Source organism: Anolis sagrei, chromosome 9 (assembly GCF_037176765.1).
Source record: "Anolis sagrei isolate rAnoSag1 chromosome 9, rAnoSag1.mat, whole genome shotgun sequence".
Taxonomy (NCBI): domain Eukaryota; kingdom Metazoa; phylum Chordata; class Lepidosauria; order Squamata; family Dactyloidae; genus Anolis; species Anolis sagrei.
This window is the reverse complement of record NC_090029.1, coordinates 26,591,479-26,616,351: the sequence shown is the minus strand read 5'-3', so window position 1 is coordinate 26,616,351 and position 24,873 is coordinate 26,591,479. Positions and strand designations below refer to the sequence as shown.

General features: G+C 40.4%; 1 protein-coding gene across 1 annotated transcript in view; it reads right to left on the bottom strand.

The window, feature by feature from the left end:
• The window catches only part of ARIH1 (ariadne RBR E3 ubiquitin protein ligase 1), a 52,977-nt gene that overhangs the window by 12,276 nt on the left and 15,828 nt on the right, over window positions 1-24,873 (bottom strand). Inside the window, exons 2-11 of the mRNA XM_060755318.2 lie at window positions 21,767-21,834; window positions 20,987-21,131; window positions 15,531-15,623; window positions 12,510-12,565; window positions 10,394-10,460; window positions 9,726-9,832; window positions 7,320-7,362; window positions 5,297-5,368; window positions 2,006-2,136; window positions 132-189 (exon numbers count right to left, since the gene is read on the bottom strand). Of these exons, the coding sequence (XP_060611301.2) occupies window positions 132-189; window positions 2,006-2,136; window positions 5,297-5,368; window positions 7,320-7,362; window positions 9,726-9,832; window positions 10,394-10,460; window positions 12,510-12,565; window positions 15,531-15,623; window positions 20,987-21,131; window positions 21,767-21,834 (840 nt within the window). The remainder of the gene's footprint in view (window positions 1-131; window positions 190-2,005; window positions 2,137-5,296; window positions 5,369-7,319; window positions 7,363-9,725; window positions 9,833-10,393; window positions 10,461-12,509; window positions 12,566-15,530; window positions 15,624-20,986; window positions 21,132-21,766; window positions 21,835-24,873) is intronic.

Sequence of the window (24,873 nt, the reverse complement as noted above, 5' to 3'; positions counted from 1 at the left end):
AGTGGTCTTGCGCTAACCCCAGCAAATGGAGGGCTGAGTATAGTGCTCAACGTTCAATGCAGATGGAAAGACAATTCAAAGTGTCTTACAGAATTTCACATGATCTTGGTCAGCAAGAGTTATGGACTCACCTCTTGGGCATCTCTTGCTGCCTTTGCATCATCCTCATTGTAGCGGTTACAGTTGTACCTGAAAAAGTATTTTTGATCAACACATAGATTTTTTAGAGTTGCCATGCTCCATTTTTATCCCACTGAAATATTATTCTTTCCCCAGTATAGAACATAAAATTAATCACAACAGCCTCTAGGGTAGTGTTTGTCAACCTGGGGGTCAGGACCCCGGGGGGGGGGGGGGGTCATGAGGGGGGTTTCAGAGGGGTCGCCAAAGACCAACAAAAACACCTATTTCTGATGGCCTTAGGAACCCCTTTAACAGAGAAGACTAAAGAGATCTCTCCGCCTGTCTTCCTCTTCATTTTTGGAAACAGGTGGTGACTATGGGTTGTTGTAGGTTTTTGGGCTATATGGCCATGTTTTAGAAGCATTCTCTCCTGATGTTTCGCCTGCATCTATGGCAAGCATCCATAAGATGCTTGCCATAGATGCAGGGAAAACGTCAGGAGAGAATGCTTCTAAAACATGGCCATATAGACCAAAAAACCTACAACAACCCAGTGATTCCAGTCATGAAAGCCTTCGACAATACAGATGGTGAATCCTCTGTCTGGCCAACCTCTCAGCCAAGGGGAGGGCTGTTTCTGAGACTCCAAGTGGGAAGGAGAGAGCAGGCGTGCTCGGCACATAGCAGGGTGGTGTGCATGTGCAGGTGAGGGAAAACATGTGAGGCTAGAGGGAGGCTTGCACCAATGAGTCCTTTCACCGCATGGGAGTGTGGTGTGGGAAGTTTGGCCATATTCTATCGTTGGTGGGGTTCAGAATACTCTTTCATTGTAGCTGAACTATAAATCCCAGCAACAACAACGCCCAAATTTCACGGTCTATTTTCCCCAAACTCCACAGGTGTTCACATTTGGGCATATTGAGTATTCGTGCCAAGTTTGCTCCGGATTTACCATTTTTTGAGTCCCCAGTGCTCTCTGGATGTAGGTGAACTACAATTCCCAAACTCAAGGTCAATGCCCACCAAGCCTCTTTCATTGTAGGTGAACTATAAATCCCAGCAACTACAACTCCCAAATGTCAAGTTCTATTTCCCTAAACTCCACCAGTGTTCACACTTGGGCATATTGAGGATTCGTGCCAAGTTTGGTCCAGATTCATCACTGTTTGAGTCCACAGTACTCTCCGGATGTAGGTGAACTGCAACTCTAAAACTCACGGTCAACGCCCACCAAACCCATCATGTATTTTCTGTTGGTCATGGAGTTCTGTGTGCCAAGTTTGGTTCAATTCCATTGTTGGTGGAGTTCAGAATGCTGTTTGATTGTAAGTTAACTATAAATCCCAGCAACTACAACTCCCAAATGACAAAATCAATCCCAACCCCACCAGTATTCGAATTTGGGCATATGGGATATTTGTGCCAAACTTGGTACAGTGAATGAAAATACATCCTGCATATCAGATATTTAATAATAAATATTTACATTACGATAATGCTAATAATGTAAACATTTATTATTAAATGATATTTACATTACAATTCAAAACAGTAGCAAAATTAGTTATGAAGTAGCAATTAAAATAGTGTTATGGGTGAGGACATCACAACATGAGGAACTATATGAAGGGGTTGTGGCATAAGGAAGGTTGAGAAGCACTGCTCTAGGGCATGGATCTCACCAGAGAATGATTGCGGAACAGAACAGTCCAGTCTTTCTGCCCCTAATTAATACAGACAGAGGAACTCTTTCATGCTCACAGAATATATACTACTTTGTCCTTCTGCCTCTACAGAACATCTTTTATGTAGGTCACAAGCATAAAATAAAGTGCTACCAGACTCACCAAGGCAAGTTCAGAAAGCATACTTTGAAACCTACCAGGCAGACCCATGTGGCTCCCAAGGGCCGAGACACACCCAGCAAAACTCTGCTTTACAATTCTGATTCCGACAGACCATGTGATTGCAGCCGCCATCCTTTTCGATGGTCACGTGGCATTTAGGGCATTCCTGCAAAGGGCAAGAAGGCTGGTAAGAAGGCATGCAGCAAGGAACTCTCTGCCAGGGGAAGTGCAGACACTTCATGCATTTGAAGTAGGGGCTCTTCGAAGATACATTCCCTGCTGTTATGCTAAGTCAGAACTGACAAACTTATGTATCTATTTATTTATTTACGGCATTTATATGCCACCCTTCTCACGCCGAAGGGGACTCAGAGTGGTTTACAAGATATATATACAATATATTATATTATTAGCATAGCACAATATCAGTATTATATATTACTATATTGTACTATACCATTATACTGTAATATTTTAGTAATATTACATGTAATATGAAATATACAATTATTATATTGTATTATTAGCATTATATTATATTATAATATTAGCTATATTATATATGTACTCAATATATTATTATTATTATTACTAATAATAATAATTTATTAATTATTTATTTACAGCATTTTTATGTCACCCTTTTCACCCCGAAGGGGACTCAGAGCAGCTTATAAGATATATATACAATATATTATATTATTAGCATAGCACAATATTAGTATTATATATTATATTGTACTATATCATCATACTGTAATATTTTTAGTAATATTATATGTAATATGACAGATAAAATTATTATATTGTATTATTATTAGCATTATATTATAATATTAGCAATATTATATATGTACTCAATATATTATTAATACTAATAATAATTTATTATTTAGTTATTTATTTGCGGCATTTATATGCCACCCTTTTCACCCCGAAAGTGACTCAGAGTGGCTTACAAGATATATATATACAATATATTATATTATTAGCATAGCACAATATCAGTATTATATATTACAATATTGCACTGTAATATTATTATACTGTACTGTATTATACATTATACTGTAATATTTTAGTAATATTACATGTAATATGAAATATAAAGTTATTATATTTTATTATTAGCATTATATTATATTATAATATTAGCAATATTATACATGTACTCAATATATTATTATTATCACTAATATTTATTTATTTATTTGCAGCATTTATATGCTGCCCTTCTCACCCCGAAGGGGAATCAGAGCGGCTTACAAGATATATATACAATATATTATATTATTAGCATAGCACAATATCAGTATTATATATTACTATATTGTGGTATACCATTATATTGTAATATTATTAATATTGTTACATGTAATATACATATATAATTATAATACCATATTATTATTATTATTATTAGTAGTAGTAGTAGTAGTAGTAGTAGTAGTATGATATTGCATTACATTATAATATATTACAATATATTATATTACATTACATTACATTGTATTATGGCCCTATGGATGTTTTGGACTTCAGCTCTCAAAATTTCTGGACAAGCTGGCAAGGGCTTCTGGGAGTTAGGAGTCTGAAACATCTGGAGGGCCACAAGCTTGACATCCCTGGCCTAAGCAATCAAGTGCAAAAATTCATCCTTATAATTCAGCTGCTCTGCACACAAAACATCCCTGAAATCTGTAGATAGGGAAGGGAAATGCTCCTTTCAGAAATCCTGAAGATAGATACTGCATAGTAAGGATAAGGATCCTTAACCCTCCAGATGTTTTGAATTCGAACTCCTTGAAACCATAAGTTGCATAGCTAATAATAAGGGACTGTGAGCTGTAAAATACAAGACCCAATGTTTCCCGAAAACTGTAATAATAAAGGCTTCCCCTGACATTAAGTCTAGCTGTGCCCAACTCTGGGGAGCGGTGCTAATCTCCATTTCTAAGCTGAAGAGCCGGCGTTGTCCATACACACCTCCAAGATCATGTGGCCAGCATGACTGTATGGAGCGCTGTTACCTTCCCGCAGAAGCAATACCTATTGATCTACACACATTTGCATGTTTTCAAACTGCTAAGTTGGCAGAAACCGGGGCTAACAGCAGGAGCTCACCCCGCTCCCCGGATTTGCAACGCCAACCTTTCGGTCAGCAAGTTCAGCGGTTTAACCTGCTGCGCCACCAGGGGCTCCCAAGGAATTGTATATCTGGTGGCAATTGCACATAGGCACGATTGTCATTTTTTGTCCAAAGCAAAACATCTTCATTCAGTTTAAGGCTACAGAGATGGAATTGTATAAAAGGTAAAGGTTTCCCCTTGACATTAAGTCTAGTTGGGTCCAACTCTCATCTCCATTTCTAAGCCGAAGAGCCGGCGTTGTCCATAGAAACCTCCAAGGTCATGTGGCCAGCATGATTGCATAGGGCACTATTACCTTCCAGCCTGAGCAGTACCTATTGATCTACTCACATTTGCATGTTTTTGAACTGCTAGGATAGCAGAAACTGGGGCTAACAGCAGGAGCTCACCCCACTCCTCGGATTTGAACCTGCCGCCTTTCAATCAGCAAGTTCAGCAGCTCAGCGGTTTAACCCGCCGCACCACCAGTGGGCCCAAAACCTGGCATAGACAATACATTACTAGATGGACCACTTGGCCTGGCCTGACAAAGGAGCGTATGTTTCCTACCACATTTGGAAGTACTACTATAGATACTCCCTAGCCGTACCCTGCCACGCGTTGCTGTGGCCCAGTCTGTATATGTATTTTGTGTGTCTATATATGCATATATGTGTGTGTATATATTTGTGTGTATGTGTATATGTGGTTTTGCACATGAGTTGTAATGCAGTTTTTATTTTTTGGCTTTTTAAGTCTTTTCTGCTGTGTTTATCAGTGTTTTTATGAGTGATGATTACTCATTGATCTGATAGGTGTGTTGTGTCCAAATTTGGTCTCAATCTGTCGAGTGGTTTTTGAGTTATGTTAATCCCACAAACGAACATTACATTTTTATTTATATAGATGTATAAGGTCGCCTCAACAAACCAATGCAAAAAACCTGGTTGGACTTATCTAAGGATCAATGCAAGGTTATGATCCCTTCTCTGAGTGGCCAAAGGCAGGAGAAAACCTAAAGGAAATATTGAACCTATAAGAAACATTGGGGGAAAACTGTATCTCCATTATTTACATGGGGGAACTATGCTTCACTATTCACAAAATTTTGTGTAAGATTTGTCAGGGAACTTCTTCGCAGTTCTCAGTGTGAATTTTTTTTTCTATGACTTTTGGGAGAAATTCTAACCACCCAACCTTTGTATTTGCTGCAATCCAATTAGAAGTTTCACTGTCGTCATCACACTTCTTAATCCACTTCTTTAACCACTGTGAAGAAACAAGAGTAGAATGGTTCCAGAGCCATTATAGATTATCTCTAAACATGGATGCATATTTCATAGTTCATAGGCTATGTAAACAAAAGAAAAACAACAACACCACCAAGATACCGAAACTGACAAACAACTGCTAATAAACTGGGTGGAAGCTGAGTAATCAATTAGCTAGGTGAACACAATAGAAAAGGAAATGTCTAATCACTCTTTACAGAGCAGCCAATACTGGCAATATTCTGTCATTCCATAAAAGGGCTTCCAGATATAAATAAACATCTGCTCAAGGTAATACGAGGGTTGAATGAAAAGTAATGCCTCCACCTTTGTAACTCAACAGATGGCAGTACTGGTATGCGGCAAGTACTGGCTTGTTCAGTAGACACTCCTCTACAGTTCCATTTTGGCAGGAAAGCCTTAGCAGAAAAAATAATGGCTCCACCTTCGTAACTCCTCAAAAGATGGCAGTACTGGTATGCGGCAAGTACTGGCTTGTTCAGTAGACCCTCCTCTACAGTTCCATTTCGGCAGGAAGCCTTAGCATTGAATGGTTGTGTTGTTAAAGTGTGAAGTATGGAACCCTGTGCAGATGGTAAGTCAATGTGACTTAAGCAACGTGCAGTCATTGAATTGTTGGCAGCAGAAGGTGCCAACCCAAAGGAGATTCATCAGAGAATGCAAGCTGTTTATGGGGATTGTGTTGATGTGAGTACTGTGCGTCGTTGGGCGAGTAAGTTTAAAGATGTTGAGGTGACACCTTCTGCTGTCAAGAATTCAATGACTGCACATTGCTTAAGTCGCATTCACCGTCTATCTGCGCAGGGTTCCATATTCAAACTTTAACAACACAACCGTTCAATGCTAAGGCTTCCCACCAAAATGGAACTATAGAGGAAAGTCTACTAAACAAGCCAGTACCTGCCTCATACTAGTACTACCAACCTGTTGAGTAGTTACGAAGGTGGAGGCATTACTTTTTATTCAACTTTCATATGATCTCTAGTCTGAGAGTTGAGTTGTATAATATAATAATAATAATTATTATTATTATTAATAATAATAATAATAATAATAATTATTATTATTATTAATAATAATAATAATAATATTTATATTGTGCTTTCTCCCTCACAGGACCCAAAGCAGCATACCGCATATTAAAATCATGTAAACAACAATCCAAATACATTGATAATAAGTATAGAACATCCTAAAATAACAATTTACAACAACAATAATATAGGGTTGTTGTGACTTTTTCGGGCTGTATAAGCAATGTGGCAGAAACATTCTCTCTTGATGTTTCGCCTGCATTTATGGCAGGCATCCTCAAAGGTTGTGCATAAAATCTGGCTACCAGTATTAAAAAGCTCTAAAATCGTAACAGTAAATAGAGGACAACACTAAAAAAAAAAAAAAAAGGAATTCCAGACAAGAAACAATCAGGGACAACTAATCACCTCCCAACAAACGATTCCCAAGGCAGTAAGAAGCCAGACCTTGAAACTGCTAGGCCATGAAATGCTAATTAAGGTGATTAATTTCAACATTCACACCGACCTCAAACAGAAAAGAGTACTTTCTCCCACTCTGGACATTCCAGAGATATATAAATCTCATTTTCCTAGTTTCCAACAGTCCTCACAAACTCTGAGGATACCTGCCATAGATGTGGGCAAAACATCAGGAGGGAATGCTTCTGGAACATGGGCACAGAACCCGGAAAACTCACAACACCCCAGTGATTTCAGCTATAAAAGCCTTCAACAATGCAACAATAGTATACATTCACATTTTGTGGCATCCTGTCAGATCAAATTGCACTTTGTTCCAGTCCATAAATGTTCTTGACTTCCTGCATTGCCATTGAAATAGCTAAGCAGGAAATTATATTGTTTTGACTCTCGACATACATACAATTGGGACAGAAAGACAATTGTACTCACCTTGCACTTAACAGGATCATGCCAGTTTTCACCACAGTTAAAGCTGTATAAAAACAAAAGGGTGAGTGTTGCATATCATAATCCACAGGGAAGCAGCGCCAGAACCTGGAAGATTCTCTAGTGCAGTGATTCTGCAGATCTTTTGGCCTTCAACTCCCAAAAATGCTAAACTTGGGATTTCTGTAGGCCAAAATACCTGGGAACCCACGGGTTGAGAACTACTGCTCTAGTGCATGCCTCCATTATGAACCCATCAAATAAAGGAGGCACGGGTAAACTATAAAGGAGGCACGGGCAAAGTATGGCCCTCCAGGTGTTTTGGACTTCAATTGAAGTCCAAAACACCTGGAGGACCGAAGTTTGCAAATACCTGGTATAAAGTAATGTACTGTACAATTCCCATGTTTGCAATCCAAGCAATGCAGCAAAAAGGAAAAAAAAAAGGGGGGGGGGAGTGAAGGGACCAAAGAAGGAATGGCTTTGTCATTATTTCGCGGTTCACTTACCACGGATTAGCTATTTTGTGTTTTTTTAAAAAAAAAATAAAGTAGCAAGGGAACACTGTAGCAAGGAGGGAAGAAGAGCTGCCCCTTCACCTTCTTTATCTTCCTCTTCCTTCTACTCATCGCCGCTTGTGCCGCTTGGCCCCCGTGCCGCCTCTGCCACCTCCTCAATCACGGGGCCTAAGCAGCGGCGAGAATCCCAGGAAGCGATGAGGAGGAGGAAGAAGAGGAAAGTAAAGTGGGTGAGGGGGCGGTCTTTTCCCCTCCTTGCCCCCTTTGCCTTCATCTATTCTGCTCCTCGTTACTGCCAGGGCAGCACTGGCGCTGCTGGCGGTGACGAGGAGCAGGAAGACGAAGGTAAAGAGGGTGAGGGGTGGTCTTTTCTCCTCCTCACCCCCTTTACCTTCATCTTCCTGATCCTCATCACTGTCGGGGCGACGAAGAGTAGGAAGACAAAGGTAAAGAGGGTGAGGGTTGGTCTTTTTCCCTCCTCGCCCCATTTACCTTTGTCTATCCTGCTCCTCATCGCTGCCGGGGCAATAAGGAGCAGGAAGACGAAAGTAAAGAGAGCGAGGTGGCGGTCTTTTTCCCTCCTCACCCCCTTTACCTTCATCTTCCTGATCCTCATTACTGTCGGGGCGACAAAGAGTAGGAAGACGAAGGTAAAGAGGGCGAGGGTTGGTCTTTTTCCCTCCTCGCCCCATTTACCTTCGTCTATCCTGCTCCTCGTCGCTGCCGGGGCAATAAGGAGCCGGAAGACAAAAGTAAAGAGAGCGAGGTGGCGGTCTTTTTCCCTCCTCACCACCTTTACCTTCATCTATCTTGTTCCTCGTTGCTGCCATGGCGGCGTTGCCACTGCTGGCGACAATGAGGAGCAAGAAGACAAAGGTAAAGAGAGTGAGGAGGTGGTCCTTTCCCCTCCTCACCCCATTTACCTTCGTCTTCCTGCTCCTTGTCACTGCCAGGGTGTGGCGGCGGTCTTTTTCCCTCCTCACCCCCTTTACCTTTGTCTTCCTGATCCTCATGACTGCTGTCACTGCCAGGAGCAGGAAGACGAAGGTAAAGAGGGCGAGGGATGGTCTTTTTCCCTCCTCGCCCCCTTTACCTTTGTCTATTCTGCTCCTCGTTGCTGCCGGGGCGACAAGGAACAGGAAGATGAAAGTAAAGAGGGTGAGGGGGTGGTTTTTTCCCCCCTCGCCCCATTTACCTTTGTCTTCCTACTCCTCGTCGCTGCTAGGGCAAGGCAGCGGTCTTTTTCCCTCCTCGCTCCCTTTACCTTCATCTTCCTGCTCCTCATCACTGCCAGGGCAAGGCAATGGTCTTTCTCCCTCCTCGCTCCCTTTACCTTCATCTTCCTGATTCTCGTCACTGCCGGGGCGACGAGGAGCAGGAAGACGAAGGTAAAGAGGGCAAGAAGAGGTATTTTCCCCTCTTCGAACCCTTTACCTTCCTCTTCGTGCTCCTCGTTGCCGCCAGGGCCTCTTGCCACTGCTTGGGCCCCGCAACACCTTCGCCACCTCCTCAACTGCACGACCCAAGCAGCGGCAAGAGGCCCAGGCAGCAACGAGGAGGAGGAGGAGAAAGGTAAAGAGTGTGAGGAGGGGAGGGGGCATCCCTACTTCGTGGTTTTTCACTTATTGCGGGTGGTCCTGGGACGTAACCCCAGTGATAAGTGAGGGACCACTGTATTCAGCTTATGGAAAACAACTGTGTGGGCCTGTCTTCTTAAAAATTATAGTAATGAAAGTAGTTCGCTACTGAGTTGCCGATAAGGCTGAGAAAGGCGATATACAAATATAATAAAGAAATAAAGAAATAAAATTTCAAGAGGATCTATGAGTATAGTTAGTGCAGACTGACTTTGGAAATCGGAAACAACCAATGGACATAATGCTTTGCTTACCAAAACTGACGGCCACATTTACAGCGAACAGGCTTAGCATCAGGATACTGAACTTTAACAACATGGTGGCAATCTGGAGCAGGACACCATTTTAACAGTCGATTGCACTGAAGAGATAAAATGGGAGATCTTGACAAGGAGGACATCCAGAAGAAAAGATGCAGCCCTACACACACATAACCGCTAAGTCTTATTATGCAGCGGGACTTGAGTCAATAGGTGTTAAGTGCAACAACAAAATATACTGGATGATAGGACAGCCCTTCCCTTCCATATGTCCATCAGTCTCCTGTTGGCCAAAGTTTCATTTCAATCTCCCATTCTGATACAAGAGAAGATCGCCAGCCTCACCTCTTACTACCACCCAAATTCTGCAAAGTACAAAGACCATTTCACAGAATTAGTTAGCGAGTCCTGGATGTTCACCAAACAGAAGCTACTTCGATTCCACTTAGTCTCTCATCACATTGACTACAAATAATGCAAACTAAAACTAATAAATGTACGTAGAATCTTCAGCTGAGCTTTTGATAAAATTAATATCTTTTGCTCAAAATTTGCCCAAACTTAATTGACTGCATTTAAATACACGCTGCAATAGACGGGAATAGTGACAACTCCTCAAACAGTCAGACTCTTCCATATACAGTTTTAAACTAAATACTTACCTCTACAAAACTATTAGTTATTAAATGCTGGTACTTTAATTTAACTTTGGAATCTGTGATCAGGCGCCTACGAAGAGAGAGAGAGAGAGAAATCACTGAAGACACATTTGGGCACTGAAGAAGTCAATGCTTCACACGTGTGTTTATTTCATAGATCATACAATCAGAGTGACAAGAGATCCAAGCGTTGGCATTATTATTTTTCATTACATTTATAGTCCACCTTTCTCAACCATATGGCGACTCAAGGCGGGTTACAGATTGATTTCATGACCGCATTTAAGGCTTTTGAAAGGTTTGGTAACCATAAACCTATCAAGATAGCGATTTTTTTTTCATGCCAGGAGCGACTTGATAAACTACAAGTCATTTCTGGTGTGAGAGAATTGGCTGTCTACAAGAATGTTGCCCAGGGGATGTTGCCCAGATATTTGAAGTTTTACCATCCTTGAGGGAGGCTTCTCTCATGTCCCCATATGGGGAGCTGGAGCTGATAAGAGGGAGCTCTCCCCGGATTCGAACTGCTGACCTATCCTGCCAGCACAAAGGTTGAACCCAGGGGTCCTCAAACTTTACTAACAGAAGGCTAGCAAAAAGTTGGAAAGAGCTGTTGGTAATAGACCAAAGCACCTTTTAAAGCAGTGTTTCTCAATCTGGGGGTCGGGACCTCTGGGGAGGTCGCGAGGGGATGTCAAAGGGGTTGCCAAAGACCATCAGAAACACAGTATTTACTGTTGATCATGGGGATTTGGCTGAATTGTATCACTGGTGGGCTTCAGAATGCTCTTTGATTGCAGGTGAACTATACATTCCAGCAACTACAGCTCCCAAATGTCAAGGTCTATTTTCCCCGAACTCCACCAGTGTCCACATTTGGGCATATTGAGTACCCGTGCCAAGTTTGGTCCAGATATATCATTGTTTGAGTTCACAGTGCTCTCGGGATGTAGGTGAACTACAGCTCCCAAACTCAAGGTCAATGCCCACTAAACCCTTCCAGTATTTTCTGTTGGTCATGAGAGTTATGTGTGCCAAGTCTGGTTCAATTGCATCATTGGTGGAGTTCAGAATGCTCTTTGAATTTAAATGAGCTATAAATCCCAGCAACTACAACTCCCAAATTACAAAATCAATCCCCACCCCCAACCCCACCAGTATTCAAATTTGGGCGTATTTGTGCCAAATTTGGTCCAGTGAATGAAAATGCATCCTGCATATCAGATATTTACATTATGATTTATAATATTAGCAAAATTACAGTTATGAAGTTGCAACAAAAATAATGTTGTGGTTGGGGGTCACCACAACATGAGGAACTGCATTAAGGGGTCACAGCGTTAGGAAAGTTGAGAACCACTGTTTTAAAGTAATGCTAACATCAAGAAATGAAGCATCCGGCATTATATTCCTGAAACGGATTACACAATGTAACTGACTAATACATGTACTACAAGGGAGTTGAGACCAAGAACTTGATTTATTGGGTGACCTAATTGCTCTTCAAAATCCTCTTGCTCCAAGCCTGTGAAAGTAGCTATTGAGAACTTCAATGTTCTGCAACTTTATGCATGACTCTTTACAGGCTTTAAAGGCCAACAGCCCATTAACGTCCAGATGGGAACAGATGCTCTCTGACGCACGGTGTCCTTACAGACCAAAAAGTGGGGCAAATAAGTATGCAAGCCACACAACAATGCAGACTTTTTATTTGTTTGTTTAAAGCATGACTCAGTGGCTCATGTTTCTATGGCTCATAAACGTTACCACTCCTTGAAACCAAAGGAACTAAATGTACTTCCTCTGGGCAATCAGGTATTGTTAATATCAATACCCTGCCATGAAAGACCTTGATTTTGACATCTTGTAACCCACATTCCTGTTCCTTTGTGTTAGAGCACACACTGCAAACACAGAGGTGAAGGAGATGGCAGTGAAAACCACACTGTAGTTGCTACTACACAAATATGGGAGGAGGCCATTGATGATGAGACACCCACAGATGCAAGCGCCCTTGATCGACACAAAAGCTGAAGCAACTTTGAGCAGAAGCTTGTAATTAGGATTTAAAAGAGGAAGCAAGCTTGATCTGAAAACACATCTCAACTGTCATACTTACATAACTGTATTGTCATCCACCAAGATATCACAGCCATGAGCAGGGCATGAAATTGTCTGGTGAGGATCGAGCAGGAGACAGAGAAAAACAGAAGGATAATGGATTACTTTGGTCATCAAAGAGGAACCTCCAAAGAACTGTGTATACTCAATAATAATAATAATAATAATAATAATAATGTATTGTCGAAGGCTTTCATGGCCGAAATCACTGGGTTGTTGTAGGTTTTTTTATTTGTTTGTTGGCCATGTTCTAGAGGCATTCTCTCCTGATGTTTCGCCTGCATCTATGGCAAGCACCCTCAGAGGTTGTGAGGACCTCTAGAACATAACCCAAAAAACATGGCTATATAGCCCAAACATGGCCTCTAGAACATGGCCATATAGCCCGAAAAAACCTACAACAACCCAATAATAATAATAATAATAATAATAATAATAATAATAACAATCTTTATTTATACCCTCTAGAGCAGGGGTCCTCAAACTTTTTAAACCGAGGGCCAGGTCACAGTCCCTCAAAATGTTGGAGGCCCGGATTATAGTTTGAAAAACTCATGAATGAATTCCTATGACCACTGCACATATCATATTTGTAGTGCAAAAAACACTTTAAAACAATACAATAATTAAAATGAAGAACAAATTTAACAACTATAAACTTATTTTTATTTTAATGGGAAGTGTGGGCCTGGTTTTGGCTGATGAGATAGGATTGTTGTTGTTGTGTACTTTCAAATCATTTCAGACTTAGGTTGACCCTGAGCGAGGGCCGGGTAAATGACCTTGGAGGGCTGGGCCTTAGTTTGAGGACCCCTGCTCTAGAACATGGTCATACAGCCCGAAAAAACCTACAATCCAATAATAATAATAATCATCATCATCATCATCTTTATTTATACCCGGTCACCATCTCCCCAAAGGGGACTCGAAGCGGCTTACATGAGGCGGTACATTACAGCAAAATAAAATACAGATCAACAAGAAATAACATCACAACTGAATAAATAAGTCATTCAAGTAAAATAAACAGTTTCTACCACCCAAGATGGCTGTAACACCTTAGCAAACCAAGAGCTCGGTCTGAAAAGTCTAACCCAGGGGTAGAAACAGTGGCTTAATTTCAAAACTTCTCTGCAACTGATTAGTTCAGACTTTTAGCAATAACTATCTAGTCCTCTTTTGGTAGGGCGAGGCAGAGAGAGTTTGTGGATGAGGCAAATGAAGAGAGAATGAATATTTCATTAATCTATCACAGGAACTAGTGACCCTCTAGCTAAGGTTGCCTCATCACGAAAATCTTCCAGTATATTCCTCAGAAAATATACAATATTCTCAAACAGAAGGTGGAAAGTGGCTTCCTAGACCATGACTTGAAAACCCACTGTAATATAAAATGTTAACTGTGGCTTCAGGAGTTTCGGTTAGCCAGAGCCAAATATTTGTGTTTAAACAAATATCCCACTTACACAAAAAATTAGAAAATAATAGAATTCAGCGTATAATTGTATAAACGTGTACACTCTTGTTTTGTAAAATACATTTATATTTTGACAAAAATTCATTTTTAGTATATGTAACTTTTGAATGTTTACAGCCACATTTTGTTCCTTTGGTTTAGATCCCACTAAGTAAAAAGCCTGTATCTCTAAGGAGAACAAGTGTCAAGTTTATAACTTTGTAAGTACCTTTAAATGTGTGTTAACATAGGATGTCCAATGGATATATTTACAGCAAGTGTTGATGTATATAATAAGTGTTAAGTTTATAACTTTGCAAGTATATTTATTATTTACAGCTTTTATATTCCGCCCTTCTCACCCCACAGGGGACTCAGGGCGGATTACAGTGTACACATATATGGCAAACATTCAATGCCAATTTTTGACATACGAACATATACAGGCTATTTAACTTTTTCTGGCCGCCAGGGGAGCTGTCGCTTTCATCGTCCATCTGCGACACTGATGAAGCACTTCTGCATTCCCCGCATGCTTCCCCGTTGGAATGCTTTTGCTGAGGTCTTCTTTATGGCCTCATAAATCAGTTAATTTAGCCTCCCCACACTTAAAAGTGGTACCTTATTTTCCTACTTGACAGAAGCAACTGTCTTTCGGGTTGCAAAGGTCGACAACAGGCTACACACAATTGGTAGGAAACCCACTCCAACCCGAGCTGGCTTCGAACTCATGACCTTTTGGTCAGAGTGATCTTAATGCAGCTGACACTCAGCCAGCTGCGCCACAATCCCGGTATATTGAAATGTGAGTGATTGTACAAAAATCCATATAATATGGTTTGTGATTACTGTGAATTTGAACGGTATAACAAGTTTATACAATTATACGCTGAATTCTATTATTTTCTATTTTCTGTATAAGTCCTGCACCGTCACAAGCACGGTTGGTGGGGACGAGGGAGAGCCTTCTCGGTGTTGGCCCCCCAGCTTTGGAACGTCCTCCCCAGGGAGATTAGGCAGGCCCCCACACTGTCCTCCTTCTGTAGGGACCTGAAAACCTGTCTGTTCAAACAAGCTTACAAGAATGTTTAGTCTCTAGTTGTTCTACGCAATAGTTATGCAGCATTGCACTTCTTCCCATGCCCTTGTTCCATGGTTTCAACTTTGCATTTATCCCATTCCCTTGTCCTATTGTTTACAGCCTAGTCACATTTACAATAGTTTATTGCCATTGGTTATTGAGTGCTGTTTTATTAAGTCTTAAGTTGTTGTTTTATATTCCTATATGTTTTATTTTATTGTATTTTAGATTGTGTCTTATTTTATGTTCTGTTTTGTAAGATGTGTAAGATGCCCCGAGTCCTTTCGAGGAGATGGTTGTGGGATACAAGAATAAAGTTGTTGTTGTTTATTATTATTATTACCCAAACCCAGGCAGGAAGCTGGGAGAAAGTCTAAAATTCAAAAGTGAAATGCTTACAGCCACATGTGTGAACCCAATGTTAAATCACTTTTCCTCCAAAGATAGATAGATAGATAAACAATGAAAGAAATGTGTTTTACCTGTCCCATGCCTTCCTCCATTATTTTGGTAGTTAAATATTCACTCCAGCACTGCATGCAAAACTTATGTCCACACTCCAAGCCAGTGAAATACTACAAAGAAATGGAAGGAAAGAGAATGCTATAAATAATTCTTGGCTCCTGCGTGAGCAACTTCTCTAAATACCAGCCCCTTCTCTGTATATCATCAATGATTCAGCACTTTTCTTGCAGCTTTTCAAGCACCCACGAATCTAGGCATATTTATTCCCTGAGCCAGTAGTCTTATCTCCTCCCACATCTAGCTTCTGTTTTGATTCTAAGTCCAAAGTCTACCCATCATAGACCATGACATAAAAGAACACAGTTTAGAATTAGAGAAGGACAAGATACATAGATCTCCAATCCAGAAGTTACAATAGTACAATATGCCAAAACAGCACCAAGCCACCTTAATAATAATAAACTTTGATTTATATCCCGCCACCATCTCTCAGAGGGACTCGAGGCGGCTCACAAAACACTCAAGGTGTGACATGCAAAATACAGCAAGTGCAAAACAAAACATATGAGTACACAATATACACAACATCATAAATTTAATAAAAACAATAAAATACAACAATTTAAAATACCTTCTAAAACATATAACATGGGAGCTGCGATACAATAACATAGAAAGCCTGTATGCTACCAAAATACGTCCTAGAACAGTGTTTCTCATCCTGGGAGTCGGGACCCCTGGGGGGGTCACGACGGGGTGTCAGAGGTGTTGCTAAAGACCATCAGAAAGCACAGTATTTTCTGTTGGTCATGGAGGTTCTGTGTGGGAGCTTTGGTCCAATCCTATCATTGGTGAGTTTCAGAATACTCTTTTGTTCTAGGTGAACTATAAATCCCGGCAACTACAACTCCCAAATGTCAAGGTTTATTTTCTCCAAACTCCACTAGTATTCACATTTGGGCACATTGAGTACTCATGCTAAGTTTGGTCCAGACCCATCATTGTTTGAGTCCACAGTACTTCCTGGCTGTAGGTGAACTATAACTCCAAAACTCAAGGTCAATGCCCACCAGACCCTTCCAGTATTTTCTGTTGGTCATGGGAGTTCTGTGTGCCAAGTTTGGTTCACTTCCATCATTGGTGGAGTTCAGAATGCTCTTTGATCGTAGGTGAACTATAAATCCCAGCAACTACAACTCCCAAATGTCAAGGTCTATTTTCCCCAAACTCCACGAGTGTACACTCTTGGACATATTTGAGTATTTGTGCCAAGCTTGGTCCAGATCCATCACTGTTTGAGTCCATAGTGCTCTCTGGATGTCGGTGAACTACAACTCCAAAACTCAAGATCAATGCCCACCAAACCCTTCCAGTATTTTCTGTTGGTCATGGGAGTTCTGTGTGCCAAGTTTGGTTCAATTCCATCATTGGTGGAGTTCAGAATGCTCTTTGATCGTAGGTGAACTATAAATCCCAGCAACTACAACTCCCAAATGTCAAGGTCTATTTTCCCCAAACTCCACGAGTGTACACTCTTGGACATATTTGAGTATTTGTGCCAAGCTTGGTCCAGATCCATCACTGTTTGAGTCCATAGTGCTCTCTGGATGTCGGTGAACTACAACTCCAAAACTCAAGATCAATGCCCACCAAACCCTTCCAGTATTTTCTGTTGGTCATGGGAGTTCTGTGTGCCAAGTTTGGTTCAATTCCATCGTTGGTGGAGTTCACAATGCTCTTTGATCATAGGTGAACTATAAATCCAAGGAACTACAACTCCCAAATCACAAAATTAATCCCCCTTCCCAATCCTACCAGTATTCAAATTCGGGTGTATTGAATATTTGTGCCAAATTTGGTCCAGTGAATGAAAATACATCCTGCATATCAGATTATTTATATTATGATTAATAACAGTAGCAAAATTACAGTTGTAACATAGCAACAAAAATAATTTTATGATTGGGGGGTTACCACAACATGAGGAGCTGTGTTAAGGTGCCACGACATTAGGAAGGTTGAGAAACATTATCCTAGAAGCATCTTAGCCTGATCAAGGAAGACCATTGTTAAGTTCTTATGCTTCGTCTCAAAAACACTGAACTCTCTGAAGGAGACAATATTGCTGGCTTTTTACAAGTCTTTTGAAGTTGACTGTAGCATCAGCATTTTGGCGCTGAGCTTTTCTCTATTCTGCAAGCAATGTGCTGAGCATCAAAGTGACATTCATAAAGCCATGCCATCCTACATGAGCAGCTCTACTTGTGTTTGGCCAGCACCCGCATACATAGCATTTCCTAAGAAGTTTCCAAGCAGCAGAGGCCTGATCACAAGACAGTAAACAGAGACAGAAGGGAGGGAAATGAAATTAGGAAATGTTTAATGAGGGGGAAAAACAAAGCATCACTGTCTATTCATAAGCTTTCCTCTACTTCAGAAGGAAAATGTAAGCTTGGATAGGTATTTCCAATTGCTCAGTTGCCATAATTTTTCTTCCTCATTTTTCCAAAATATTAACCTTAAGTCAGTGTTTCTTAACCTTCCTAATGACACGACCCCTTAATACACGTCCTCATGTTGTGGTAACCCCCAACCATAATATTATTTTTGTTGCTACTTCATAACTGTCATTTTGCTACAGTTATGAATCATAATGTAAATCTCTGATATTCAGGATGTATTTTCATTCACTGGACCAAATTTGGCACAAATACCCAATATGCCTAAATTTGAATACTGGTGGGGTTTGGGGGGGTGGGGCTGATTTTGTCATTTGGGAGTTGTAGTTGCTGGGATTTATAGTTCACCTACAATCAAAGAGCATTCTGAACTCTACCAACAATGGAATTGAACCGAACTTGGCACACAGAACTCCCAAGACCAACAGAAATTACTGGAAGGGTTTGTTGGGCATTGACCTTGAGTTTTGGAGTTGTAGTTCCCCTACATCCAGAGAGCACTGTAGACTCAAGCAACGATGGATCTGAACCAAATTTGGCACAAGTACTCCATATGCCCAAATGTGAACACTGTTGGATTATGGGGAAAATATACTTGACATTTGGGAGTTGTAGTTGCTTGGATTTATAGTTCACCTACCCACACAGAACCCCCAGGACCAACAGAAAATACTATGATTTCTCAGGGTCTTTAGCGACCCCCTCTGACAGCCCCACGCCCCCCCCCCCCGGTCCCGACCCCCAGATTGAGAAACACTGCCTTAAATTAAATGTTACCATATTGAAATAAAAACTGTAAATGCTTGGAGTGTAATTCACAGTGTCCAATGGCCTTAAGCATCTTTAAGCACAACTGGCTTCAGTGGAAAGAGATTCAGATATATAATTCACGCTCCTGCCAAAACGAAAGGGGGAAGTGTCCTACTTTAGACAAATCTTCTGGGAAGTGAGTCTGACAAAACGAAGTGGTGCTTATTTCTGATCAGATTCTGCTCAGGTAGATCTTTTAAATGACAAACTTGTCTCAGAACATAAAAATAACAGACTGAATACTTAAGTCAAAAATCTTAAAAGGTAAGGACATCTTTCTTCAACTTGGCATCACTCAGAAGCGATGGACTGCAATTCTGATAATCCCCAGATAGCACAGTCATTGTTAATGTTGTGTTGGGAGGAAGTGAATTTTAGCTCCTCATAAGACTACCGGATTACAATATGATGATATACCATGAAAAGCAAAGAAAGAAAGGCACAAAGAGAACCCATTTCTAAATTGGTAGAAAGAAAGTAATGACTTTGCCTGGGCGAGAACACGTGACAGAGAAAACAAATTAAAACGTATAATCTTATGATCAGGTACTTTATGGTATTTTAAAATACAAGGAGATTCCATATTACAAACAAGATAGGTTCTGTAGGTTTGTTCTTAGGTTGAATTTGTATGTAAGTTGGAACAGGGACATTTTAAAGTATAGACTGAAATATCTTTATGCATATTGAAAATATTCCTGACATTTATTAACTGAAATCTTAGCTTGTAAAACGATTAGAACGTAGATTCATTAAAAATATTAAGTTGCTCATCGTGTTGTGACTCAAAAGTGTCTGGATTTAGACATAATATCCTGGTATGCAACAATGTGATTAATTGAGGCTTGTGCAAAAATAACATATGATTTGAGATTCAAGAGTTAGCTGGCCAACCCTCGCTTCAAGCCAACAGGCAAATTGAAGGCAGATACACACAAAAATAGACACTTCCGATGAAAACTGGATACTGTTTATACAATTGTTTTTTTTACAATAGCTTCTTAGTTAAAATCCCACATTATCTGCTTTGGACTGGAATATATGTCAGTGTGGACTCAGATAACCCAGTTCAAAGCAGATACTGTGGGATTTTCTGTCTTGATATTCTGGGACTAGCTGTCCCCTGCCACGCGTTCTGGGTATATGTGTTTTGTGTGTGCATATGTGTGCGTGCGTGTATATATATATATAGTTTTACACATGCGTTGTAATGTGTGTATATATGTGTGTGTGTGTTATACGTTTGTATATATTTGTGTATTTATGTTTATATGTGTATATGTATATTGTGTATATGTGTGTGCTTGTATATATGCATAATATATATGTGCATACATATGTGTGTGTATGTATATGTAAGGGTATATGTGTGTGTATATTTGTGTGTGCTTGCGTATAGGTATATGTGTGTATCTGTATGTATGTGTGCTTGTGTATATGCATATATGTGTGTATGTGTGTGTATAATGTATATGTAGGTATGTATATGTGTATATTTGTGTGTGTCTGTATGTATGGATGCTTGTGTATATGTGTATGAACGTATTTGTATATGTATATATGGTTTATTTTGGGGGTTTTAAAGTCCATTCTGCTGGTTTTTGTGTGTGTATGTTTTTAGGGGTGATGGTCACTCGTTGGCCTGCTAAGTGTATTGTGTCCAACTTTGGTGTCAATTCGCCCAATGGTTTTTGAGTTATGTTAATCCCACAAACGATCATTACATTTTTATTTATATAGATATAGGGCAGTGTGGAAGGGCCCTTAGTTCTGTATCACATACTTAGTGTCTTGGTGTTAATTTGTTTCTAAAAGGTCTTCTATTAGTTTTTAATACACATACCTGTGTGTATTGTACACAATCAATAGAAATTGGATTAAGAGATGGAAGCATCATGTTCACTATGGGAAAATAAGCCTATGCATCACACGATTCCCACCCCAATTTAGATTTTAATTCATTGTATACAGAAAATCCATAAGAGAAAAGGTAGCTAGACATCAATTCTCTTCTGATTTGTTGACAGAGAAAGGCCAAGCACATTATTTTGATTCTAACAGATGCCTACGAAAACCGCCAGCCGTGAAATCACCAATTATCTTCCATACCAACTCACACAGCAACTACATTTTTGATGTCCAAAATCAACACAGCCATCGCACTGGAATTAGAAACGACGATTTACCATTCTGAAGGCACTCACCGAGTTAGGATAGTTCAGATAGCAGATCTGGCAAGGCATATCCTGCGCAGATGACCTTGTGTTCATTTGACGTGTTCGAGACTTTTTACTGGGATTAATTACATGACATTCTGCAAAGAGCTTCTCCAGGTTGCCATCAAAGTACCTGTTGTTTTAAAGGCAAATGAGAGCAAATATATTAAATGCAAAAAAATGCAAAAAAGCACGTGCAAGTGTAGGAATTAAATGCAAAAAATGCAAAAAAGCACTTGCAAGTATAGCAATTAAATGCAAAAAAGCACTTGCAAGTGTAGGAATTAAATGCAAAAAAACCAAAACACTTGCAAGTATAGGAAGTCACAGGAGCAGAAGGTTTTCCCCTCCCATGGCTTTAAAACCACTTTAAAAACTAGCTAATGCTGTTCAGAATGTACAGCTGAGTCTCAAGAATACAATAAATGTGCTTTTTGTACACAGAAGAGCCAGCACTTGGATAAATAACATCAATATACAGAAGCCACCCAATCTCGAGAGAGACATACATTCTTGTAGTACGTGTGCCCTGCATACATAATCTCTTGGGAACAGCAGGCTTCCCATAATCCCACCCCTTGACTTTTCAAAACCTAGCCCTCATCTTAACCTTGTGTATCTTCCAGCCTGTTGTCTGATTTCCCTTATCATGGACAGCTTGTGAAGCTGGAGCGCAGCATTTCTTTCACGTACAGCCATTTATGCCACTAGAATACAAAATTATCATAGATGACCAAGAACACTTGTCAGTCAGTGTACGTTGCTTACCTCTCCATCAGCTTTTCTTTATCCCAGTTGAAATGACTAAGGAGTATCCTGGTAATAGTTGCTGGATTCTACAAAAAAGAAGGGAAATACCAGTGTCAAGGAGATATCCGCAGCAGCAAATATAAGATGATATTGAAGCTTATTATCCTACCCTATTGCTAAAGATCTTGGAGAAGTTTGCACAATTGAACATGGGTTCCATGATCACTACATCTTCTAAACCAGCGTTTCTCAACCTGGGGGTCGGGGGTGTCAGAGGGGTCGCCAAAGACCATCAGAAAACACAGTATTTTCTGTTGGTCATGATGGTTTCTGTGTGGAAAGTTAGGCCCAATTCTATCACTGCTGGGGTTCAGAATGCTCTTTGATTGTAGGTGAACTATAAAACCCAGCAACAACAACTCCCAAATGGCAAGGTCTGTTTTGCCCAAACTCCACCAGTGTTCATATTTGAGCTGAATTGTATCATTGGTGGGCTTCAGAATGCTCTTTGACTACAGGTGAACTATACATTCCAGTAACTACAACTCCCAAATTTCAAGGTCTATTTTCCCCAAACTCCACAGGTGTTCACATTTGGGCAGATTGAGTAGTCGTGCCAAGTTTGGTCCAAATCCATCATTGTTTGAGTCCACAGTGCTCCCTGGATGTAGGTGAACTACAACTCCAAAACTCAAGGTCAATGCCCACCAAACACTCCCAGTACTTGTTGTTGGTTGTGAGAGTTCTGTGTGCTAAGTATGGTTCAATTCCCTCGTTGATGGAATTCAGGAATGCTCTTTGATTGTAGGTGAACTATAAATCCCAGCAAATACAATTCCCAAATGACAAAATTAATCCCCCACAGCCCCACCAGTATTCAGATTTTGGGCATATCAGGTATTTGTGCAAAATTTGATCCAGTGAATTCATCCTGCATATCAGATATTTACATTACGATTCATAACAGAAGCAAAATTACAGTTATGAAGTAGCAATCAAAATAATTTTATGGTTGGGGGTCAGCACAACATGAGGAACTGTATTAAGGGGTCGCAGCATTAGGAAGGTCGAGAAACACTGTTCTAAACAACCCTGTAAGGTACGATGGGACACTCTCACGTTAACTAAGCACAACTGCTCAAACTATTCTGAAACTTAGCTAGTGCAGAAAAGAGCAGCCCACCTCCTCTGAGGTTAACTGAACCACCTAAACTGGGCTCTACAGGCCAAGGGAGACTTCACCACAGACATCAGAAGAGCTGCAAAGCCAAGAACAAGCCACGAGAGTCAAGACAAAGATCCTCCCAGAGGAAAAGTGTTCTTGCCATACATCAAGGGAACCACTGACCACATTGGGAAGCTAATGAGGAAACACAACAATCAATCAATCTACAAACCCACTAAGAAATCCAACAAATGCTACAGTCAGCAAAGAACAAGAGGGATCCTCTCACTTCTGCAGGAGTCTTCCGTATACCATGCAGCTGTGGACAAGTCTACATAAGGACCACCAAACGCAGCAGCGTTGCCCAAACACGAATCAAGGAACATGAAAGGCACTACAGATTACTTCAACTAGAGAAGTCAGCCATAGCAGAACACCTGATGAACCAACCTGGACAGAGCACATTATTTGAGAACACAGAAATGCTGGACCACTCTCACAACCACCATGTCAGGCTACACAGAGAAGCCACTGAAATCCATAAGCATGAGGACAATTTCAACAGAAAGGAGGAAACCATGAAAATGAACAAAATCTGGCTACCAGTATTTTAAAAACTCTAAAATCAGGACAGTAAATAAAAAGCAACACTAAAAAAAAACACAGGGGAATTCCAGACAAGAATAAATCAGGGCCAGCTAACAACCTCCCAACAAAGGATTCCCCCAGGCAGCAAACAGCCAAGCATTGAAGCTACAAGGCCATTCAATGCTAATCAATTTGCAACATCCACACTTGCTTCAAGCAGACAAGAGTTCTTTCTCCCACCCTGGATATTCCAGATATAAAAACCTTGCTTGCCTAGTTTCCAACAGACCTCACAACCTCTGAGGATGCCTGCCATAGATGTAGGTGCAGCGTCAGGAGACAATGCCTCTGGAACATGGCCAGACAGCCCGGAAAACTCACAGCAACCCACCCCAAATATTGTTTAAAAATGCAATTTATCATCATGTAATATCTTTGCTGAAGAAATTATACTGACTTCATATTTGCTACCAGACTTGATTTAAGGTTTGGCAGTATTGTACAAAGCCCTCCTAACTTGGGACTACAAAGTCTCCCTTGACTATCTGCCCAGTGACTGAAGTCATCTGAAGACTCATTCCTTCTGATTGTGCATTATTTGAAGACCTCCCAGAACACAGTTCTATTTCCAAGTATCAGCTCCGGTTGTGTGTGCTTTGCTTTTAACATCAACTATGTGCATTTTTATTCAAGTAATCCTGCAATAACATTATCAGCAACAGACTTCTTACATACCACCATTAACACACTTTATAGCAGAATATAGAGAGACTTATCTATCATAGGGTTGTTGTAGGTTTTTTGGGCTATATGGCCATGTTCTAGAAGCATTCTTTCCTGATGTTTTGCCTGCATCTATGGCAAGCATCCTTAGAGGTCGTGACCTCATGACCTCTTTGGTTGCTTGCCATAGATGCAGGTGAAATGTCAGGAGAGAATGCTTCTAGAACATGGCCATATAGTCCTAAAAACCTACAACAAACCAGTGATTCCAGCCATGAAAGCCTTCGACAATACACACAACACATAGTTTTTCATATGTATGTCAGATCAAGAATAGGGCTCCACAGTCACCTACGGACCCACCAGAACACTGATCCTGGAAGACTATCCTACTCGGCCAATGAGGGATTTCCTAAGTATGTCTATATAGAGACATATATAAACATAAATATGCAGTGCACTATATATGTTGTGTATATGTGTGTGTTTATGTATAGTATACTGCATATTTATATTTATATATATATCAAAATGTCAATTTACAAAATATTGATTGCAATCTTTTGCTCATATAAATCTAGTCTACTTTAATTCACAACCTCTGAGGAAGCCTGCCATAGATGCAGGCGAAATGTCAGGAGAGATACTT